This window comes from Artibeus jamaicensis, unplaced genomic scaffold, assembly GCF_021234435.1.
Source record: "Artibeus jamaicensis isolate MK-2021 breed Jamaican fruit bat unplaced genomic scaffold, CSHL_Jam_final contig_700, whole genome shotgun sequence".
In the NCBI taxonomy this organism is placed as follows: Eukaryota; Metazoa; Chordata; class Mammalia; order Chiroptera; family Phyllostomidae; genus Artibeus; species Artibeus jamaicensis.
In genome coordinates, this window is record NW_026521930.1 from 7,435,739 (window position 1) to 7,456,490 (window position 20,752).

General features: G+C 54.3%; 1 protein-coding gene across 2 annotated transcripts in view; it reads left to right on the plus strand.

Moving 5' to 3' along the window:
* The window catches only part of GSG1L (GSG1 like), a 205,640-nt gene that overhangs the window by 68,194 nt on the left and 116,694 nt on the right, over positions 1–20,752 (plus strand). For both annotated transcript variants that reach the window (XM_037140019.2, XM_053671470.1), the window contains exon 2: positions 59–106. In XM_037140019.2, the coding sequence (XP_036995914.2) occupies positions 59–106 (48 nt within the window). The remainder of the gene's footprint in view (positions 1–58; positions 107–20,752) is intronic.

Genomic DNA, 20,752 nt, shown 5'->3' on the forward strand with positions numbered 1-20,752 from the left:
AAAAGCCTACAGTGTTCACTTCCTCTCACATTCTGAAAGCCCTTCTTTTCTTTTCAAGGTGAAAAATGTCGCAGCTTCATTGACCTGGCCCCAGCATCGGAGAAAGGTAAGTGTGGCGCTGCTCAGGTGTGCAAGACTTGCTCTCTAGAGATGCGTCCCTGCCCAGGTGGCTGCTGGCAGCCCTGTGAGAGCTTCTGCTTCCGCGAACCTGGCCACGGAGTCCAGGTTTGCAAAGCTCCAAGTTTCTCAAGCAGCCGGTGCAAGTGGGAGAGGAAGATGGTCTTGCCCTCCCTGCCCAGTGGGGCAGTGCTGAGAACTCTTACATGTCCCTTACTTCCAGGGTGCACTGGGGCTGGGCAGGAGGTAGGGCGTGTGAGGGGAGGAAGCCCGATGTCCCTTCTCTGTCATCTTGCAGGGGGAGGTCCGGCTATGTGGACACTGCTGAGCAGAGAAATGTCACTCACTGGTGTGCTGGGCCAGCAGCAGGGACTCGGAGCCACGGAGGGCAGCGGGAGGGTGCTGGAGAACAGCCTGGGTGTGGGGCAGGCACAGCAGTCGGTGCTGCTGCAAGTCATCGAGATCCGAAATAACGGGCTTCAGGGGAGAAATGTAAAACTCTTACCTCTAAAAGTTTGAAAGTTGGCCGTTCAGGGAGGCTCTGCTCCATGGAGTCCTCAGGATCCAGGCCCCTGCTGCCCCCCCCCCCCCCCATCACCCCATGGCCTCTGTCTTCATGGTCTAAGCTGCTGGCGGCAGCTCGGGCTGTCACAGCTGCATTTGAGGAAGCAGGAGGGACGGAGGCAGAGGAGAAAGGCACAGCCTGCACGTCCCCTCTGAGGTTCTCAGAAGTCGCCCCATGACACCTGCTCGTGTCTCCTTGGCCAGAACTTAGCTGCAAGGCAGGCTGGGAAGTGGGGTCTTTATCTTGGGCAATTCTGTACTCAGCTACAAGTCAGGGGTTTTATTCTTGTGGAAGACCAGGAGAATGGATACCAGATGATTCACTGCCACAGGGCCGTAGGGCCACTGCCCCTCTGCCACCAAGGAGAACATCTGCCAGGAGAGAGCAAGACTGCAGGTGTCCTCGGACAGCCCGGGGGTGAAAGAGGGCCCGGGTCCTGGGAGTCGGGCTGGGGGAACCAGGGCAGAAGTCTCGCCATGTGAACTGCTTCAACCTGGGGGCCCCGGCACCTTGGCTCAGGGGAATTTCTTAAGTCCAGGGCATGTGGCCACCACCCCAGCCCCCCAGACTCCTCTGTGTAGGGTCCGGAGGTTCAGGGACCTGGAGGGCTATGTCTCTGACGTCACGGAGGCTGGTGATGTTTCTGCCCTTCGGACACCATCTCCTTGTAGAGCTCTGAGCAAATGGCAGTCAGTGAGACCAGGGGACATATGATAGGGAGCTCACACGGCCCTCAGGTCCCCCTCAGAGCAAGCTCTGGGCAGTGGGGATGGCTTCCCATTTCCTTGGTTTCTCCGTGGCTGTGTCTCCAATTAGTCGCTCCACGCAGCCTCCCTGAAGTCTCAGTCTGAGCCTCTCTGGCCCTGGCTTCCAAGCTGAGGTCTCTGGGAAGCACTATGAATTTGCCTGCTGATAAACAGCTGGTGTTTATTGAACAGTTACTATATGCCAGGTACTTCACGTGTTTTACCTGACGACCTCCCCATAGCCTGTGAGGGAGGGGCTGACATTCTCACCCCACTGGACAGATGAGGCAACTGAGGCTTAGAGACAATAAGCAATTTAAGCCTCATCTCAAGGGGCAGAGCCCGCACTCCGTACCCTTCTGTTGTACTACGTCTCAGAAGCCGCTACCTGGAGGCAGCCCTCCAGCGGCTCCCCAACCACCTGCAGGGCTGTGGAGTTGTCAACTCACCTCCAAGTCTGCCTTCTGGGGAGCAGGGCCCATGTGCACACACATGCACCAAGTCTGAGTGTGTGTGTCCATGCACAGGTGCTCCTGGGAGAATGCTGTGCATGTGTCTCATGTGTGCACACATTCTTGCTGATGTGTGAGCATGGAGGCATGGGCATGTGTGCAAATGTGAGTGTGTGTGCATGTCACGTGAGCATGTGGGTAGATGCGTGTGTTCACAACTGCGCACACGTGAGTGACAGTGTGTATGTGCACATACATGTGCATGCATATGATCGTGTGAATACATGTGTGTACATGTGTGCCCTTGTGCAGTGACAGGCAGAGTGCTGGGCCTCCTTTTGGAAACACCAGCCCTTTAGTCCTGCTTCTTCAACAAGGACCAAGGGCCCCAGAGAAGGTGTATCTCCACGTTTTGTTGGCCCCGTGGTTTTACTTTCAGCACGCGGTGGCCACGCCGGGGGCCTTTTGGCAGTGTCTGTAAGTGTGTATGAGGAGGCTGAGTGGGCTGGTTTGCCCCCAAGTTGCAGGATGATTTCCATGCACTTGCTGCCTCTCGAGTACTCTAGGGTCGGGGGGCGTGCTCACGGCAGCCCCGGCGGCCTCTCCCCAGCTCCCCCAGCCTGGCCCCCCCGGAGGCACCTGCAGGAGTGGGCTGCTCGCCCTGCCCTCCCCTCACTGTGGGTTTCACAGGTGAGGGGCCCGAGCTGCAGAGATGAGTGAATTGTTCGGGGCCACACAGGAGTTGGGGGCCGATGGCTGGTGGAGGAACATGCATCTGCCAAATTCTCCCCTGCACCTGCTTGCGCCGTGACTTCCCTCCTGGTCTGCAAATAGGACAGTAACCATGGCACAGACGCTAACTGGCCCACGCAATGCCTACTGCACACCAGGTACCATTCTGAGAGCTCCACACACAGCGGCTCATTTAATCCCCAGTGTACAGTTGAGGAAACTGAGGCAGGGAGCATGTGCTGCCACCCCTGGGCCTGGTCGCAGGCTTTGAGGATGGCTGGCAGCTGCTGGTGCTGGAACTGGCCCAGCTAGATTTTGGGGTGTATGTGTGTTTGGGACTCACTAATGGTGTATTCTGTTCCCTCTGCCTGAACTGCTTGTCCAGGTCTCCCCTGGTAACTGTCACCCAGAAGTGACCCAATAAATGTTTGGGTAAGGTAGCAATTCTTCCTTCCCTCCCAGACCCCAGTAGAGTACCCTCTGTGTGCCGCCATTTTTCACCCCTGAACAATGGTGTGGCAAGCCCTGGCCTGGGCCTTGGGGAGTGCGGGTGGGTGAGGCAGAAGGGCTGCCCTGCAGAAGCAGGAGACGGCCGGGCAAACAGGGTCTGACCTGGTGGGAGGGCTCCGGCCGTGGGCAGAGACGCCCCCTTGCTGGACCAGGCTGCACCTCAGACCCCTGCTCAGAGTCCATGGGGGTGTTCAGGTTTCCTCCCATCGCCACATCAACCAGATTCCCCAGCAAAGACTTGTACCCGGTCATTTGTCAAAGTGTGAAGTTCCCAGTTCCAAAGCCCCAGGTGGGAGCTTGCGCTCACAGGTAGGTGGGCTCTTGCTGTGAGTGAAGGAAGAGTGAGTGGGTGGACGAATGACTGAATGAACAAGCTGAGCTTCGCACAGTTCAGGTTTGCTGTCACACTGTTGCTCTGGAACCTCCCCGTTACGATTCCTCAGTGCCTGTCAACGCTGGGTGGAGACCTCACGGCACCAAGAAGGAACCGTGCACGACCGCTCCCAGTGGCATGGAGGTCGAGCAAAAGAAGCCAGATTCAAAAGAACATATACTATGCGATTCCATTTCTATAAACCTGGAAACCGGGCAAAACGAGTCTCTACTGTTAGGAACCAGGACAGCGGTGGGCCTCGAAGAGTGGGCTGGACCAAAGGGGAGCGCGCATGCGGAGTACCCCCTCCCCACCCCCCACCCCCTGCACTGCCGGCGCTCCAGTCCTCAGTCTGACTGCTGGTGTCACAGCTGTGCTCAGTCTGTGCAGGCTCCTCGGCCACACTGGCCGTGCACGCATTACTCTGTGTCTGTGGGAGACATCAGTGGAAAGTAAAACCAAACTCCTCCTACTGAAGTCTTAATTATCCGTCTAAAATGGAGATTCAACTACATCCGACTCCTGCTTAAAACCCTTTTGGGGCTCCCACTCACACAGGACGTCTTAGCAGGGCCTGCCTGCCGTGTTCACTCCACCTTCCACAATCCTCAATGTGGCCTGGTGTGCCAGCCTGGCCTCCCTACTGGCGCACACTCCCCCAACTGTCCATCGTCCCCAGGGCCCCGGTGCCTTTGCACATGCTCTTCCCTCTGTCTGGACTGCCTTTCCGTGCTGTGGGCCTCACAAGTTCTGTTCACCCTTTTAAAACCCAACTTAGACATGATCTCTTCTGAAACGCCGCCCTGAGCCCCAGAGGTCCCTACTGTGCCTGGTGCTGTTAGCACTCATCACACTGCATCGAGGTCATCGTCCAGCAGACTGGACTCTCCCTGGGGATGGGCACTGGATCTTGTCCTTCCTGTGGCTCCTGTGCCCCAGATGGGGTTGGTACACTTCAAAAATTTGGAAAAGTTTATTGAATGAGTGAATGAGTGGATGAATGAATGAATGAATGAATGAGGACCAGGGGCTACATTACAGACACTGGGTGGCCCATTTGGGTTCAGAATCCTGGGTCCTGACTTTTGGAAGCCACCTGCCTGAGCTGAGCTGGGATTTAAGTCATCCCTGCTCCCTGCCCCTGTTCCCCAGCAAGCCGGGAGTTCTGGCAGCCGCCAGCTGGCAATTTCTGTGGAACAATGTCCAGAGCTTGTAGGTCTCCTTTGTTTGAGATTTCAGAGCTGTGTAACGGCATGGTGGCTCCGTGGCCACAATCCCGAGTCCTGCCTGAGTCATTTCTCACTTCAGTTTCTATAATAGTCTCTGGTTGGTTCCCTCAACCTCTCTCTGTTCTCCCTCTGAAGTCTATTTACAGTTCTGCTGCTCACTTAATTTATGTAGTGCACTTTATTGATTTATGTCACAGAACTGAAACGTGCATAGATCAGAACATGCTGAGCAGGGAAGGGAGACAGGACCAGCCCCCACAGCTGCCCAGACTCTGACATGGGAGCTGAATGGGTCAGCCAGCTGGCTGCAGCCCAGACATGCTGGGTGGTCAGTGCAGCCTGTGCATTAATTCTGGGTGGTTTGTACCCCTGGCTGTCTGGAGAACTATCAGCTTTCACAAGCCAACCCACAGGTCCTGCCTCTGCAAAGTCCTCTCTTGCTTGCAGACTGAGTCAGTCACTCCCGCTCTGTGCTCCCAAGTCACCAAGTACGTGCATACCTGTGGGCCCCAGCCTGACAAAACGAGGGCTCAGATTCTCCCATCCCAATGACACAGATGCGGCAGGACGCAAAGGGGCAGGAGGCTGGCCCGAGTGGTTCCCAGGAGGTTATTCCTGCTCACCTGCCATTCTTAGACAATATCAAGACAATTCTTGCAGCCTTCTGTCAGTCGTCTGAATGGTTCTGGCCCCTCTGTGGAGGCAGCAGAGCTCCGGGACCCTCCTACAGAGGGGGATCATTCCCCAACCATTCTCAGTAACCTCCTCACAAGGGCTGCATCTCTGGGTGCAGTTTAATTCTTGCAGGCAGGACAGGCTGCAGCCTTGCTTTCAGGAACAGGCTGCAGGGACCTCCAGCCACCTTGCCTCAGCCCAGGGGTCAGCATCCCCATGCCAAGCTGTGTGCCAGGAGCTTGGACAGTGAGGAAAATCACCTGCAGCTTCTGCTCTTGAGAAGCCTTCTGATGGGGGACCGATAGGGAGGAAAAGAGTCACTCCTGTGAGCCAGGGGCCCAGCCTGAGTGGATAGAGCGTGGAAGGAATGACGACAGTCTGACAAGGCCTGGGTGGCACAGGTCCTGAAGGAGGAGTGGCATTCCTTCTTGTCCATGAGGCCCCCCTGGGCCAGTCATTCCTGGAGAATGAATGACGTGCAAGAGTGAAACCCACTGTCCTCAGTGCCAGGCACCCGGCTGATGCACAATGAACGTTGGCTGAATGAATGAAGAATGGAAGGAAGGTAGAGCCCAGAGAGGTCAAGTGCCTTGCTCAAGGTCACACAGCAAGTTTAGGTTAGAGTCAATCTCCAGGCTCCTGAAGTCTTTTAAGCAGCACCCGCCCACCCTTCCTCCTCCCACACTGCCATCCAAACCTCCCTCCAGCCTCATTTCTCCGGCATCACATGCCGTCCTCCCACCTCCCTCATTCTGAAGCGCTGGTTCTGCCACTTCGTTCTGAAAGTCCGGGTCCCTCTAATTACGTGCTCTCATTAAGGTGATTGAACCCCTGTGCCTGGTGGAGGGCTGCTCCCGGAGATCACAACATCTCGTAATTGCTTCAGTTGCTCTAATTCCAATTATTTAAGATTATCTTTCCAAGTAATTAGGCGTCTGGGTGGTGTCACCTGTGCACTCCCAGGCAGCGTCCTATCGACCCGAGCACTGGCCAGCTCTCCCGTTTCATAATTGGAAACAGTTTTTCCACGGCGAGAAGACTGCTAAGTGTAAACAGTGGTAATTTAAGTTTCTAAATGAGTCTGCCGTCTTATCACACTTCCGTGGGAGAAATGACCTTGGATGCTTACATCCAGTCCTTTGTCCGTCCGAGTGGAGGAGGTTTCAGCGGGACTGGGGGCAGAGAGGACCTGCCGAGTTGCACCAGGTCGGAGGGATCTGGAGGACGGCCCCTTCCCACATCCCAGGGAAGTCTTTCCAGGCTCCTCCGGGGCTTCTTCGCCCTGGGCTGGGATTTCAGTAAGACCTTTCCATTTGGCCTAGCCCTGCACTCACTAAAGCCCTCACTTGACACATGTTGATTCTTTCAAATGAAGTCAGACACAGAGCTATAAACCAGGCTCGCCGTGTGCAGCTGTGCAGGGTGCCGGCTGTGAGACTCTGGGGCTCGAGATCCGTTCTGTGCCGCGTGGACGGCCAGGGCCAGGCAGGCGGGGCTTGGAGAAGCCGGCGCTCCCTACGCGAGTCTGCACCTGCCCTCGTGGCTGAACCACGCTGCCCGCGATGAGCTGAGAGCTCGAAACGCTACTTTGTCATATTTCCTTCTTTTAATTGATATAATTTGATTGTATAATTTGATTGTATAATCAAATGATATTGATGGTACAATTACAAACAGTGGAAAGTGCAGGTTTCAAATGTTGGATGACTTTCGAGAAAGGCAGCCCTCCCCGCGACCCGTACCTCCGTCACCACACAGAACCGGGCCAGCCTCGTGGGCACGGGACCTGGACAGTCACAGTGGCTCCCGGGCGTGGAGGGGCCTGCTCTTCGTTTCAATGCTCTCTGTCACTGTTCCGAAGTTGTTAGCACTGCTTTCTAAACGAAGGGCCCGCGTTTCCACTGCGCACGGCCTTCTCAGCCTGGCCCGGGCGTCGCACGCACACACATCACCCCGTGTCACCCTCACTCGCGCTCTCTCCTCACCTGCAGTCGCTCGGACAGACCGCTTGCTTGAGCCCCCTCCTGAGCAACGATGTCCGTCAACCCAAGGTCTTAGCATGACAAATTATTTTTTACAAGGTGCTTTAAAATAAATAATAAATAATTCCCCCAACTTATTTCTGTTTTGCCAACGTGCCAGACCCAGCCGCCGCCCCCCCCACACACCCCGCAGGGTTGATGAGGCTTGTGCTGCTGTTATACTGTGTTGTGGGGGGTGGGGGTCTGAGACCTAAGACCACGTAGGTTGTCAGGGGCAGAGCTGCGCTGGAACCTAGGCAGGCGGGCTGCAGAGTCCCTGTGCTTCACTGTTCCACTTGCTGCCGCCAAGGGAGCTGCTCAGAGAGAGAAGAACCCAAAGGCAGCCGCGGTGGGGGCAGGACTGAAATCTAGTGAAAGGAAGGAAGAGCTGAGTGCTGGCCCCGAGGGGCTGGGAGAGAGAAAGGGCCTCACACTGCCACCGTGTGGGATGGCACTCACGAGCCTCCAAGGCCCTCGGGCCTCATGCCCCTTCTCCCTGCTCCCCTCTTGTCACACTTGCAGTTCCAAGATCAGAGTCGCACCCTCATGCATAGGCCGTCAGGTTGCAAGGGCTCAGACAGCTGGTTTCACCTGGTCCATTGTGCAGGTAGTGACACTGAGGCCCCAAGGAAAAAACTCTTTGTGGCTGTCACGGGCTGAGCCTGGTGAGTGTGCCTACTGCATAACAGTTCCTAAGAAATGGGGCATCTGCTCTTGGGCAGCCTTCCCAGCCTAACCCTGGCAGTAGAGGAAGCACTCATTGAGCACCTGCTGTATACCAGTCCCTTTCAGGCATATTATCCCATATCCCCTCGACAGCCCGTGAAGTCGGCATTTTTCCTCCTTTTTCAGGTCGGGAAGCTGAGTCTCAGACAGGCCAGGGGACTTCCTCCGGGCCCAGGTGGTGGCAGAGCTGGGGTTTGAACACAGTTTCCGAGTGTGGTTCGTGCACCGCACGGCTCCGCCTTGGCAGCCGAGGGGCCCCAGGCATGCTGTCCACCCTCTGTGACGCTCCCTCCCATCCTCTGTGAGAGGGGATAGCAGCAGCCACCCTGCGATCCTTCCCGGTGAAATGAAATGATCCACATGTGACGATTAGCCCAGGGCTTGGTGCAGTCGACGGCAGCTTGAGCATCGTGTTGTGTCTCCCCAGTCTCCTGTTGGCCCAGCCGACTAGGAAGCTGTCTTGGAAAGTAACTCAATTGTGTTTACTTCTACTGACTGATATTCAATTAACCTCTATCGAATTCCATTCACTGCTATATATCTCCACACCCCTTGTTTCACTTAATTCTTTTGACAGCTCTTTGGAGTAAGTGCTCTTATCTTTGATTTACACCCAAGGAAACAGATTCAGAGAAGTCGAGTTACTTTCCTATGGTCACACAGCAAAAACCTGTGCTATTTCCACCATATGTCTCAAGTCTTTCCACCATGTCTGGTGCCTTTCGGTCCCTCTTCTGCTTCTCGGGCCCAGGAAGTTCTTTGGTTGGTTTGCTGTGTGTTCTGCCCCAGTTAGGCGGCTCCGCGGGCCCGCAGCTGTCAGGGGCTGCGTGGAGCAGAGTGATGCGGCAGCTGAGGCTTCCCGCAGCTGCTCGGCTCCCTGCGCCCTCTGCTTCTCATGCATCCCATCTGCCGGCTCCTGCAGGCTCATCATTTGCAGCCATCTGTCAGGCTCCCCGGGGGCTCTGCGAAGTCTGGGATGTGACACAGGAGCCCCCAAACGTGCCACCTTCAGTCTGCACGGGGAGCAGAGCTCAAGCCCGTGATGGAGCCTGAGACCCTGCTCACCCCTGGAGGCCACCAGCACCCACAAACTTGAGACAGAGGCCCTTTGCAACACATGTTCCTGGAGGGCTGAAGCCCCCACCCCAGTTTGCTGCCCGGAATTGGCTCCTGCGGGCCTGACTGCACGTTCACCTGACACTCCCCTTGAGTTTAAAAAGTCCTGTGTCTCTTGAAGAGGATGCCCTGCCCCTGATTGCTGTCGGAATCTCTGGCTTCTTGGGCTTCTGGCTTCTGATTTTCAGCACGCTTTGCCCAAAGGCCTGGCGTGGAGGGCGGTGGCGGAGGTGCTTCTGGAGACAGAGGACAGTGGTTTCTCCGAAGCCGTGTCTGCTCAGTAGCATCACGCATCCCCGTCCTTGGTGCATCGCTGGTGGTGAGGGCAGAGGCCACCAGTCGTGTTCATTAATTTTAATTAAAAAAATGTTTTTGGTAACAGCTTTATTAAGACATAATTCACTTAGCATACAATGTGCCCACGTAAGTACACAGTGCCATGGTTTTCAGATCATTCGCAGAGTTACGCAGCCGTGACCGTTCCCAGTGAGAGAATACTTTCCTCACCCGAAGGAGCCGCTGCCTCGCTCAGCGGCCGTGCCTCGGTCCTCCTGGCCCCACAGACCTGTGCATCCACCAGCCTGCTTTCCGTCTTTGTAGATTTGCCAACAGGCAACAAGTCCTGGACACACACAAGGACTGATGTGACTGGCCGTTTTCATGTGGCTTAATGTTTTCATGGTTCATCCACATTGTAGCATTTATCAGTGTTTCGTTTCTTTTTAAAATTTTTTTCAAATCTTCACCCGAGGTTGTGCTTAGTGATTTGAGAAAGAGGGGGACATCGATGTCACTGAGAAGCCTCCCTCAGGTGCCTCAAGTGGGAATCGAACCCACAGCCTCTTGGCCTACAGGACGATGCTCCGCGCGACTGAGCCACCCATCCGGGGCTAGCGCCTCATCTCTTTTTATTGCCCAATAATATTTCATTGTGTGGATATACCACATTTGTTTACCTACTATTTATGTAACCTTTTGAAGAGTTGGGAAATATAGTACGATTCAGAAAAGTATACAAAATGTAAATATATAGCACAACAAACTATCATAAACCCCAAACGTCACCACCACTGGGGTCAGGAAAGACCCCTCTGGCCCCTGAGTCCCTGCCTGAGCACCACCGACTTTGGTTCCCAGAGGAGAGGGCTACCTGACGTGCTTGCTGAGCTGCAGGGACCAGCACAGCACGCCTCCCTTTTTGTAAATAGTTTTATTGGAACGTTGCCCCACTATGCCCTTATGAGTGTCCACAGCTGCTTTTACGATCCGACAGCGGAGCTGAGCGGCTGTGACGGACGCCACGCGGCCCCCAGAATGGAAGGTGTCTACTTCCCCCTTGGCACATCATGGAAAAGGTTGGAGGTCCTGCTTCATACTTGGCCACCAAGCGTGCAGAACTAAACACAGGAAATTTGCTTGTTTTTAACTTTCTATAGAAATGTAATCACCCGGTGTACTTGTGTCTGGCTTCTCTGTTTATCATGATTCTGTGGATCGCTGTCCTAGTCTGTAGGGCGGCTGTAATGGAATACCACAGACGGGGGCCTTATGCACAACAGAAGTTTATTTCTCAGAGTCCGGGAAGCTGGGAGTCTGAGATCAGGGTGCTGGCAGATCTGGCGTCTGCTTCACGGACTGCCTCTGGTCTTCTCGCTGCTGTGTCCTCACAGGGCGGAAAGCATCAGGGGTCTCCCTGGGGTCTCTTCCATTAAAGTCTCCAATCCCATTCGTGAGGGCTCCATGGCTCCACCTCCATAACCTGATCACCTCGCAAATGCCCTGCCCCCAAGTGTCCTGGGGGGGAGGAGTCAGGACTGGGGGAGGGGCAGTCGTGTGGCCATGGTTCATTTATTCTCACAGAGGCCGTCTGGAAACCCCTGGCCAGCACGCACCTGCTCCTGCCCTGTGCTGGGTGCAGGGCGGCCACGGAGGCCTGCAGGCTCCCTGGGAGTTGGGGCGATTTTCAGCTTTAATGTTTCCAGGTCTGTGACTCTCTTCCTTGCAGGGCAGCGAGAGTGTGTGTGTGTGTGTGTGTGTGTGTGTTGGGGAGCATGCAGGGGCGCATTTCCATGATCCACTGCAGCCTCTGTGTCCCTTTGCTTCTCTGTGTCACCAACACTAGCCGCTGTAACAAAGAAACCCCCCATCTCAGTGGCTTTCCATGATAAAAATTGACTTTCTGCTCTCGTGAAGTCCAGCGCCGGAGCTCCTTGACAGGCACCTTTCTCGCATTCACCCGGAGACCCAGGCCCTTCCCTGGCAGGGTGTCTGAGTCCTCTGCTCAGCAGCGGCTGGGGGAGCGGGGAGGGTGGGAGGATGATGTGGGAGGCCCCCAGGGGCCTGGCTTGCTTCATTCCCACCCACGCTCCTTTGGCCATAACTCAGTCATAGATATGGCTGCGTGGGGAAATGTAGTTTAACTCGGTGCCCGTGGAGGGAGGAAACGGGCTTTGGTGACATACGGGAGTCTCCGCCACATGCTCGGACTTCCCCTCCTCTGCTCCCCAGGCCAGGGGAGCTTTTTTCAGCAGGGATGTGGGGGGTGAGGAGGCAGCAGAGGGGAGGTGGCCCAGACTTTCCTCTCTTCTAAATTCAGTATTTACGGCAAAAACTGTAGCTTTTGAACTTAAAAGTCCAGACTTCTGCAACTCAGAGCCTTGCTTCTGTGGCCCGAGAGCTGGCCCCGCTTTCCACTGCAGCCGGGCTCGCAGGTGGTGAGGGACGGGGGCTCAGGAGGCTGAACTGCCGTCTCAGAGGGCTATCCCTCTGCAGTCAATTCAAGTCTGGCTGGGTGTCTGTCACCCTTTAGCTTGCAAATTCTAGTCTCTTGATCCTTTTGAAACTGGAATCCCATCTCCTGCTCTCAGGTGCTGGGTCCCTCACCGGTCCCCAGGGTTCCCCACTGCACACCCGCCGATGGCCCCTGCGCTCTGGGCTGGGACAAACAGAAAGTGCAGGGCCTCGCTTCCGTTTGGACTTGGGTTCCGCCTTGCCGGTGTTCCCTCTGCCCGTTTCACTTTAAATGATCCTCTTTCTTGCCAGAGAAATCGGAAACAAAGCAGAACTTGGGGAGTTCTGCTCGCTTGCCGGCATGCTTTTGACATCATACCTTTGGCTCCCAGCAGCCCATTCATCCCTGCCTTGTTACTGTTGTCTGAATGGAACCGAGGAGCCCTTTTTGCTCTCATCAGCAGTCTGCTCCTGCTTAGCCACTGGTGGCAGGAGCCTGCCCGCCCCTCAGGGTCCTGCTGGCTCTGCTGCTCTCTAACGCCCATCCTGACGTCCAGCCCCCACCACTTTCCACACCTCCTTCTCCATCTGGGCGTCTGCTCCCGTCCCCGCCAGGCTCCTGCCAGGGAGTTGAGTGTGGCACCTTTGCCTCGATGGTGGCCTTTGTGGAGCACAGAATTTGGGACTCTTGGGAAGTCAGTGGTCATCCTGAGTGACCCTCTGCCCTTCTGCAAGACCATCTCAAAAGAGATTTGCAAAAGGGCCCTCTTTCACCTCCACATCATTCACCCAGTGAAGCTGACTGAGCCAGGACTTGGAGCGTGCTTCCTCAGTCCTGGCACCATGTCGGACTGGGGTCTGGTGAGGGTTTTTAAAATTTCTTTAAAATTTTTATTTTTAACATAAATTTCTTAAAAGATTTTATATATTTATCTTTAGAGAGGAAGGGAAGGAGAGAAGGAGAGAAATATCAATGTGTGGTTGCCTCTTGTGAGTCGTGAGTCCCCTCCCAGGAACTGGACTGCGACCCAGGCATGTGCCCTGACTGGGAATTGAACCGCGATCGTGTGGTTTGCAGGCCTGCGCTCAATCCACTGAGCTATGCCAGCCAGGGCTGGTGAGGGTTTTTAGAGCAGAAGAAAGATTGGCTGCAAGAGCCAGAAGCCCACTCAGACCAGCGAGACTGGGAAGCGGGCTGTGAGAGGACCACCTCGCAGGACCCGGCAGATGTTAGAGGACCAGAACCTGGGACACCAGGAGGGGACTGACCTCCAGGGTCTTACCTCTATGGCTCACACTTCTGCTTCTTTCGTTTCTTGTGGCCGCTACATGATGACCATAGCCCCATGGGAGTCTACCTACCTTCAGCAGTTAACCGAGTCTCTAGATCCTATTTTCAAAAACACAAGGAGAGAGAACCCGATTGGTCCAGCTTGGGAACCACTCAGCTCCAATGAGCTGAGGCAGAGGGCGGGGTCACACAGAATAGTCCCAGGACCGTGGTCAGTTTCATTAAGAAGGAAGTGTGGACAGGGAGGCCAAGATTGGCAGGGTGACTGTGGCTGGTGGGTGGGGAGTGAACCATTGTTTGGTTTAGTGGAAGGAGGATGACTTTGAGTCAGAGGAAGCCAAGACTGGGTTCCAGTCCTGGCTCTGATCTGAGACCTTGGAGACCTTGCCCACTCTGAGCCTCAGTTCCCCTGTTTACAAAGTGGGCAAGGTCGTCCCCCAGTAAGCATCCTGTGGATGTTAGCTCCTCCTCTTCCCTTGCTAGGGTTGCTGTTGGGATGGGCATGTGAAGTCCTTACTGTCCCAGGCAGGCTGGGTGAAGGCCAGCGCGGGTTGATGCCCTCGGTCCTGGGATTGAAGGGTCTTAGATTGTGGCACAGTTGATGTGTGGCTCCCAGAACCGGACCTGTCTCAGCATGGGGCAGGGATTAGGTTATCAGGCAGGGGCCGCTGAGTTGTACCATGTCCGTGCATCTTGCAGACTGAGTGGCCAACGTAGGGAAAGGCATTATTGAGTGGGGGGCTCAGCATGTAGAAACTGGAAGAGAATGGATGCCCATGGCCTGTTCCGTCTGCAGCAGCTAATGGCTCTAGCTGAACACCGAGGGGCAGGGGTCAGCAGTGAAGAGCCAGGCTCCTCCAGCAGGACTAGGTTGCAACAAGCCTCAAATGCCACACGTCAAGAACCTTGGTCTGTATCCTGGCGGCTGCTGGAGCATAAGCAATGAGATCAGCAGTGATGTGCTCTCAGCTGCACTCTGAAAGCTGTGATTCACAGATGTCCCTGAGCAGAGGCAGGCATTGGTTTGAAGCAGCAGTCACCACAGCTCCGAGGGAGCTTGTGGAGGGCCCGAGAGCTGGGTTTTCTACATACTTTGTCTGGGGTCTGGCTGAGAACCTGGCACTGAGTAAGTGTTCAGCTGAGGTTCTGATTACATGTCCTACAGACTCGAGTGGAAAGAGCCTATGTTTCTGTGCCAGGGACTCCAGCTGGCATCGGCGATAAAATCCCAAGTAGAGCCCATGTTGACTCCAAAGTGTCCTTTCCTCATCCGGGGGTGACAACTGGGAGATGGGACGGACCACCTGTGGGGGGTTGGCCCCTTTCTCATTCTGGCTCTGGCTGCCCCTCTCGGGGGGGTGGGAGTGGGGGCCACTCTTCGCTGATGAGACTGGGGTCTCCTGCTGTTCCCTGTTTGCACCAACCTTTCCCATAATGGGCACCTGCTTAGCTTCTGGTTTCGTCTCAAAGTCTTCCCCTCAGAGAAGCCTCCCCTGCTGTCCTGTGTGAAGTAGACCCCGCTCCAACTGCCCCGCTTCGCCGCTTCCGCAGACCCCTGGATCCTTGTCGTATGCGTTTGCTCGCTCGCTGTCTGTTACCCTGTGAGCGTCACAGGAGCGCTGTCGGGCCTGCCTCCCTCAGGGCCCGGCCTTGGCGCCACTGCTCGGCGCACCTGAGCCCCACCATGGGCCTGGGCTCTGAGTGGGTGCCGTGTGTAGACCCTCTCACTGAATTCTCTCAACAGCCCTGTGACGGGGGGACTCTTTTTCCCCTTCGTGCACATTGAAAAACGGAGGTTCCTACAGACTAAGCGCGTTCTCACTCGCCCAGCCACGGAGTGAGGGGTGACGGCATCGGGGTTCACCCCGGGCTCCGCCCGCGGGGCTCCAGAACCGCTTGCTCAGGGCTTCCTCCACTTCTGGTTCTGTTTGCGTCCTAGTTTCCTTGGAAATTAAGTTCATAGCTCATACTCTTTAATCCTTCATTCCCTTCCCGCACCCCAGTGGGTTTTCCTCCCCTGGAGGTTTATTTAGGGTTAAACGAAGGGAGGGCAGCGTGAGGGGCCCTCGGATCTGTTTCTGAACCACTGAGACCCGTGAGGCCAAGGTGACCGAGACCCTCCTCTGGGCACTTGAATTCTGCTGAAACGGTGTGAAACTTGGATCTGGAAGGAACGAGGAGTCGGAAAGCTTTCAGATTGTTCACTGTAGTCGCTAGATCAGCAATTGCTCGGGCACCGCTCTGGGCCCCGCCTCCGCGGGCATGTCTGCGGGGAGCAGGGAGCGGGGAGCCGCCCCACCGCGGGCCGGGCGCTCTGGGCTGCGGTGGTCAGGTTTCCAGGCAAGTCGCCAGGTGATTGGTGGACTTCTTTGATCCCCCCTCCCGTTCCAAGGACTCTCGGTTCTGTCTACAGTGTTTATGTTTGTATATGTTCTAACAGAGGTGTCACTTTGCCTATTTTGAGTTTATAGAAACAGTAAGTATAGTACCTATTTCTGCAATAAAGCTACACAGTCGTCTCCCCTTTGTCGCGGTTTCGCTTTCTGCGGCTTCAGTCACTTATGCTCAGTCATTATCTGAAAATACTAAACGGAAACCCCCCGAAGTAAACCACTGGTAAGGGTTACGTCGTACGTGTTCTGAGCAGTGTGGTGAAACCCGCGCCGCTCTGCTCCCGGCTCCGTTTCGCCCGGGACCTGAATCCCCGCTTTGTGCCGCACATGCGCACTGCAGACGCTCGCTGCCCGAGCAGCTGTCCTGGTTACCAGATCGAGTGTCGCGGTATCACAGCCCCTGTGTTCAGGTCACCCTTACTACACCTAACGATGACATTCAGATACACCAGGAGAAGCTGCGAACTGTTTCCCTGACGTGAAAGCGCATGCATATGTAGGAAAAATCATAGTATATATGGGGTTTGCTACTATACCAGGTCCCTGCAGTCTCAGGCACCCACCGGGGTCTCACCTGTCCCCTGCGGGTAGGGGGGACTACTGTATAACAAGCCATCCCCAAACCCAGTGGCTCACGAACACAAGCCTCATTTTTCTTGTTCGTGGGTCTGGGGTCGGGTGGGGTGACATGGGCTGGGGGCCTCCTGGCCTTGGCCCCAGCTGTGGGTTGGGTTCAGGTCTGCCCTGTGCGTGCCCTGTCATTCTGGGGGCAGCAAAAAGGGTGACAGGCATCTCATGCCTCTTAAGTGTTGGCTGGGGGATGGTATACGGTCACTTCTGTCCACATTTCAGTGACAAAATAAGCCACACAGCCAGGCCCAGAGTTAGTGAGGTGGGGGTGGGGGGCTGTATTCTGCCCTTAGAGAAGGGCATGAATGTCTGCTGAGCAGTAGCCCTGTCGATCAAAGTGTGCAATAGCTCTGGCTCTGTTTGCTGTTTTCTGTTATGCATTCCAGGTTTAACACCCACCCATGGGGCTGTGTGCACACCTACCCTACTCCTGCTGGTGCTCATGCTGAGCGTCAGCTCCAAGGACACCAAGGTGTCCTCTACTTCCTGTCACCACAAACAGTGCGGCAAGGACATCCTCAGGCCTGTCCTCTCAAGGACCTGTGAGAGAAAGTCCTTGGATTTACACCCAGGAGCAGAACTGCAAGGTCAGAGAGTAGGATACACTTAATTTGCAAGATGAACAGCAGCACCCCACATCTGGGCATTACCTTGCTTTCTCATGTTTGCCTGTCTAATCAGTAGAAAGCGTATGATGTCTCATTGCCTTAATTTGCATTTCTCTGATTAGTAGTGTGTCCGAGTCTCTTCATATGCTTCTCGGGTTTGGGTTTCTGCTCCTGGAAGTGGCCTCCTCACACCTTTCCTGTCACGCATTTTCCGCCGGGAGGAAGGTGGGACTGGGGCAGCAGAGTGGAGGCTATGAGGACACCTGTCGCCAAGCTCAGAGCAGGGCGTCCAGGTGGCTGAGCCCTCGGTGGGCCCGGGAAGGAGATTCCAGCCAGAAAACTGTCCAGGTTCATGTGCTAAGTCTTGGCATTGATTATTTAACCTTCATTAGCCACCTCAAGCTGGGAAACTTGTTGTCCCTTGATTGGCCCCTCAAAGAACCTGAATGAAGGAGCAGATGTCAAATTATTTGTTGAATTCTGTGTGACCTGGGAGACAGGTCTTCCTTCTCTGGTTGATCTGGAATCAAGAAAAGGGCATTTCTGAACCATATTGGTTGAGGACCTATTATGTACTGGGGCCCCCTGACATCAAATTTTCTAGGATAATGAAATCACATCAGAGCTGATTAACGGACCACTTCACTGGGTCTTATGAGGACTGAATTCCTTCATTCAGTCAACAAACATTGATGAGCACTTGCTGTGTGCTGGGCACATGTTAGGCCCCAGGATGTAGCAGTGAATGAAAGGAAAGCAATCCTAGCTCCAGCTGTAGGGAAGGTCTCAGACAGAAATGAATATATAACAGAGAACTCAGATGTTCTGAAGTGCTAAGGAGGGACGTGGAACCGGGAGGTTGCAATGTAAATAAGGAGGCAGAGGAAGGTCTCTCTGGGAAGGTGCCTTTTTAGTAAAGGCCCAGTGAGGGAAGGGGGCCAGCCATGTGAGGTCAGTGGGGCATTACAAGAAAGCAATTAGAACAGCTCTTGGCAGCTAGCAGGCACTTTGTAAAACTACTATAGTTTTTACATGAAGAAGTGGAGGCTCAGAGGGGTTGTGTGACCAGCCCAAAGCTTCAGGAGTGGACTGGGCCTGAGATTTAAGGAGACCCTCTTCTCAGAGGCATGCAAGTGTTAACCCTGGTTAAGAGGCAGAGCTGGAGCTCAAGGCCAGGCCTCTGACTCTACCACACAGGTTGAGGCACCCAGCAGGCACTGCATACGTAGGGTGGCCAGTTAGGCAGCATTTTGGCTGCTGCTTCTTCCTTGTAGATGCTGTTGGTGTCAGTCTCTGAACATGTTCTTGAACCCTCTGAGCCTCAGTTTCCTCATCTGAAAAGCGAGGGTAGTAGTAAGAACCAACTCACAGTGCTGTGATAAGGCAGTGGGAGCCGGTTCACTGCCGGCATCCCAGTAGGCACTTCGCTGATATCAACCTGTGTTACTGCGTCTTGGGTAGCTCTCTCTTCCTCCTCAGTCCTCACCCCAGATGTCATGTCCTCCAGCCCATTGCTCCTCCACCGGGATCCCCGTCAAAGCATTTTATCAACCTTGCTGTGCTTGTCCACATCCCAACTAGACTGACTGTGAGCTCGGTAAGGGGGGCAGGAACCACTTTGACTGTGGCTCTGCTCCTGGCCCAGTGCCTGGAACAAAGCAGGTATTTAATCATCGTTTGTGGATAAACAAATGAATACACGAGGGAACAAATAAGTGGGTAGAGCTCCTCCCACGTGCTACAGAGCGGGCCAGCCCAGACTGGCTTGTGGTCGGAGGCTGTGGGACACTTCCCGGAGGGCATCCCACACTGCAGTCTAATGTCCAGGGCCTTTCCTGGGAGACGATGGGACACAAATGGTAGGCAAGGCCTTTCACTGCTTTTCTTTGTCTTGTATTCACAAAGCCTGTTTTATTGAAATCTAATTAGAGGTCCCACTTCAATTAATGTACAAAAACTTTCACAGAGCACGCCTCCTAAACTTCAACAGTGCACACAATTTCCCTTTTCCTCTGACATGGGCATAAATGCATTTTTGTTTGGGTCTCCTGGGTTGCTTTCAGCTGTCACCATTTGAGGTGCTGGCACCTTGCCTGGAAATCCAGGACTCTATGCACGCCGCAGGCAGGGCCATATTCTTCGAAGATTCTTTGACTCTGCTCCTTTGCTGACTTGGTTAACGATGCCTACTCACCTTGTCACCCACTGCCTCTGGGCCCCTGTCCTATGAAGGCACCACTGACCCTGTGGAGCCCACCTCCCTGGATGAGCAGACCATCACCTCCCCTCCTTGAGTGCCACCATGGGGTGAACCTGGGGCACTGCCCTCTGTGATCGTGGCCTGTTCCTGACTGGTGTCTGTCCACCCACCGCTCCCCTGTTGTATATCTTGTAGCCACACCCAGGGTTTCCCCCAAAGCTCAGCTCTTTTGTTTGTCAGTGGCCTCCTATGGCCCCAAAATTGTGAGTCCAGCCTCCTTCCACCAGCACTTAAACACTTACTCGAACTGGGCCTTGAACTGGCCTTACATTCTATCCCTCTTCATTTTCACCACCAAACATTCCAGTTTCCCAGGAACACTCATTCTTCCTGGGAAAATGCCCCACGGTGCTGCTCCTCTGACTGTACTCATGCTGGAACTTCAGGTTGAAATGCTGGCCCTTCCCACTGTTGATTGTTGATTGACATTTATATATCCTCAAAGCCTAACTCATCTCCTTTAAGAATTTTAATCCCTTCATAGTTCTGGCCAAGATGGAGGCATAGGTAGATACTCTTTGCCTGCTCACACACCAAAAGAAGGATAACAACCAATTAAAAAAAAAACAATCAGAGCTGCCAAAAAATCAAATCGTGGAAGTCCAATAACCAAGGAGTTAAAGAAGAGACACTCACCCAGACTGGTAGGAGGGGTGGAGAGGGACAGAGAGGGTCAACCAGGGTAAAGAGGACTCATGGCCAGGCAGTACCTGGAGGACTGGAACAGGCAAGGCTGTAGCTGGTGGGGCTGGTGGCCCCACATTTGTGTGTGGGTAAACCAGGAGGAACAACTGGGGAGTGAGACAGACCGAGTAACCCAGGGTTCCAGAGCCAGGAAGAAAGCTTCAAAACCCCTGTCTGTAAAAACCTTTGGGGTTTGCAGCAGTGGGAAGAACTGCCAGTCTCACAGGAGAGTTCATTGGAGAGACCCACAGGGTCCTAGAAAGTACACAAATCCATCCACCCAGGCATCAACACCAGAGGGGCACAACTCACTGTGGGTAGCTGAGGAGGTGACTGAAAGTGGGGCAAGAGCCGAGCAAGAGGCACTGTTCCCTCTCTGATCCCCCCCCCACACACACAGCACCGCAATGCAGTGATGTGGGTTGCCCTGCCCTGGTGGATATCTAAGGCTCCACCCATTACAATGTAACAGGTGCGTCAAGACAAAGTAATGTGGCCCAAATTAATGGATCAAAACTCCAGAAAAAGAACTAAGCAATGAGGTAATAGCCAAACTATCAGATGCAGAGTTCAAAACACTGGTAATCAGGATGCTCACAGAAATGATTGAATACTGCTGCAAAATAAAGGAAAAAGTGAAAGCTATACAAAGTGAAATAAAGAAAGATATACAGGGAGCCAACAGTGACGGGAAGTAAACAGGGACTCATATCAATGATTTGGAACAGAAGGAAGAAATAAACATTCAACCAGAGCAGAATGAAGAAAGAAAAAATTTTTAAAAAATAAGAGGCTTAGGAACCTCTGGGACAACTTTAAACATCTGAATCATCGGAGTGCCAGAAGGAGAAGAAAAAGCAAGGAATTGAAAACTTACTTGAAAAAATAATGAAG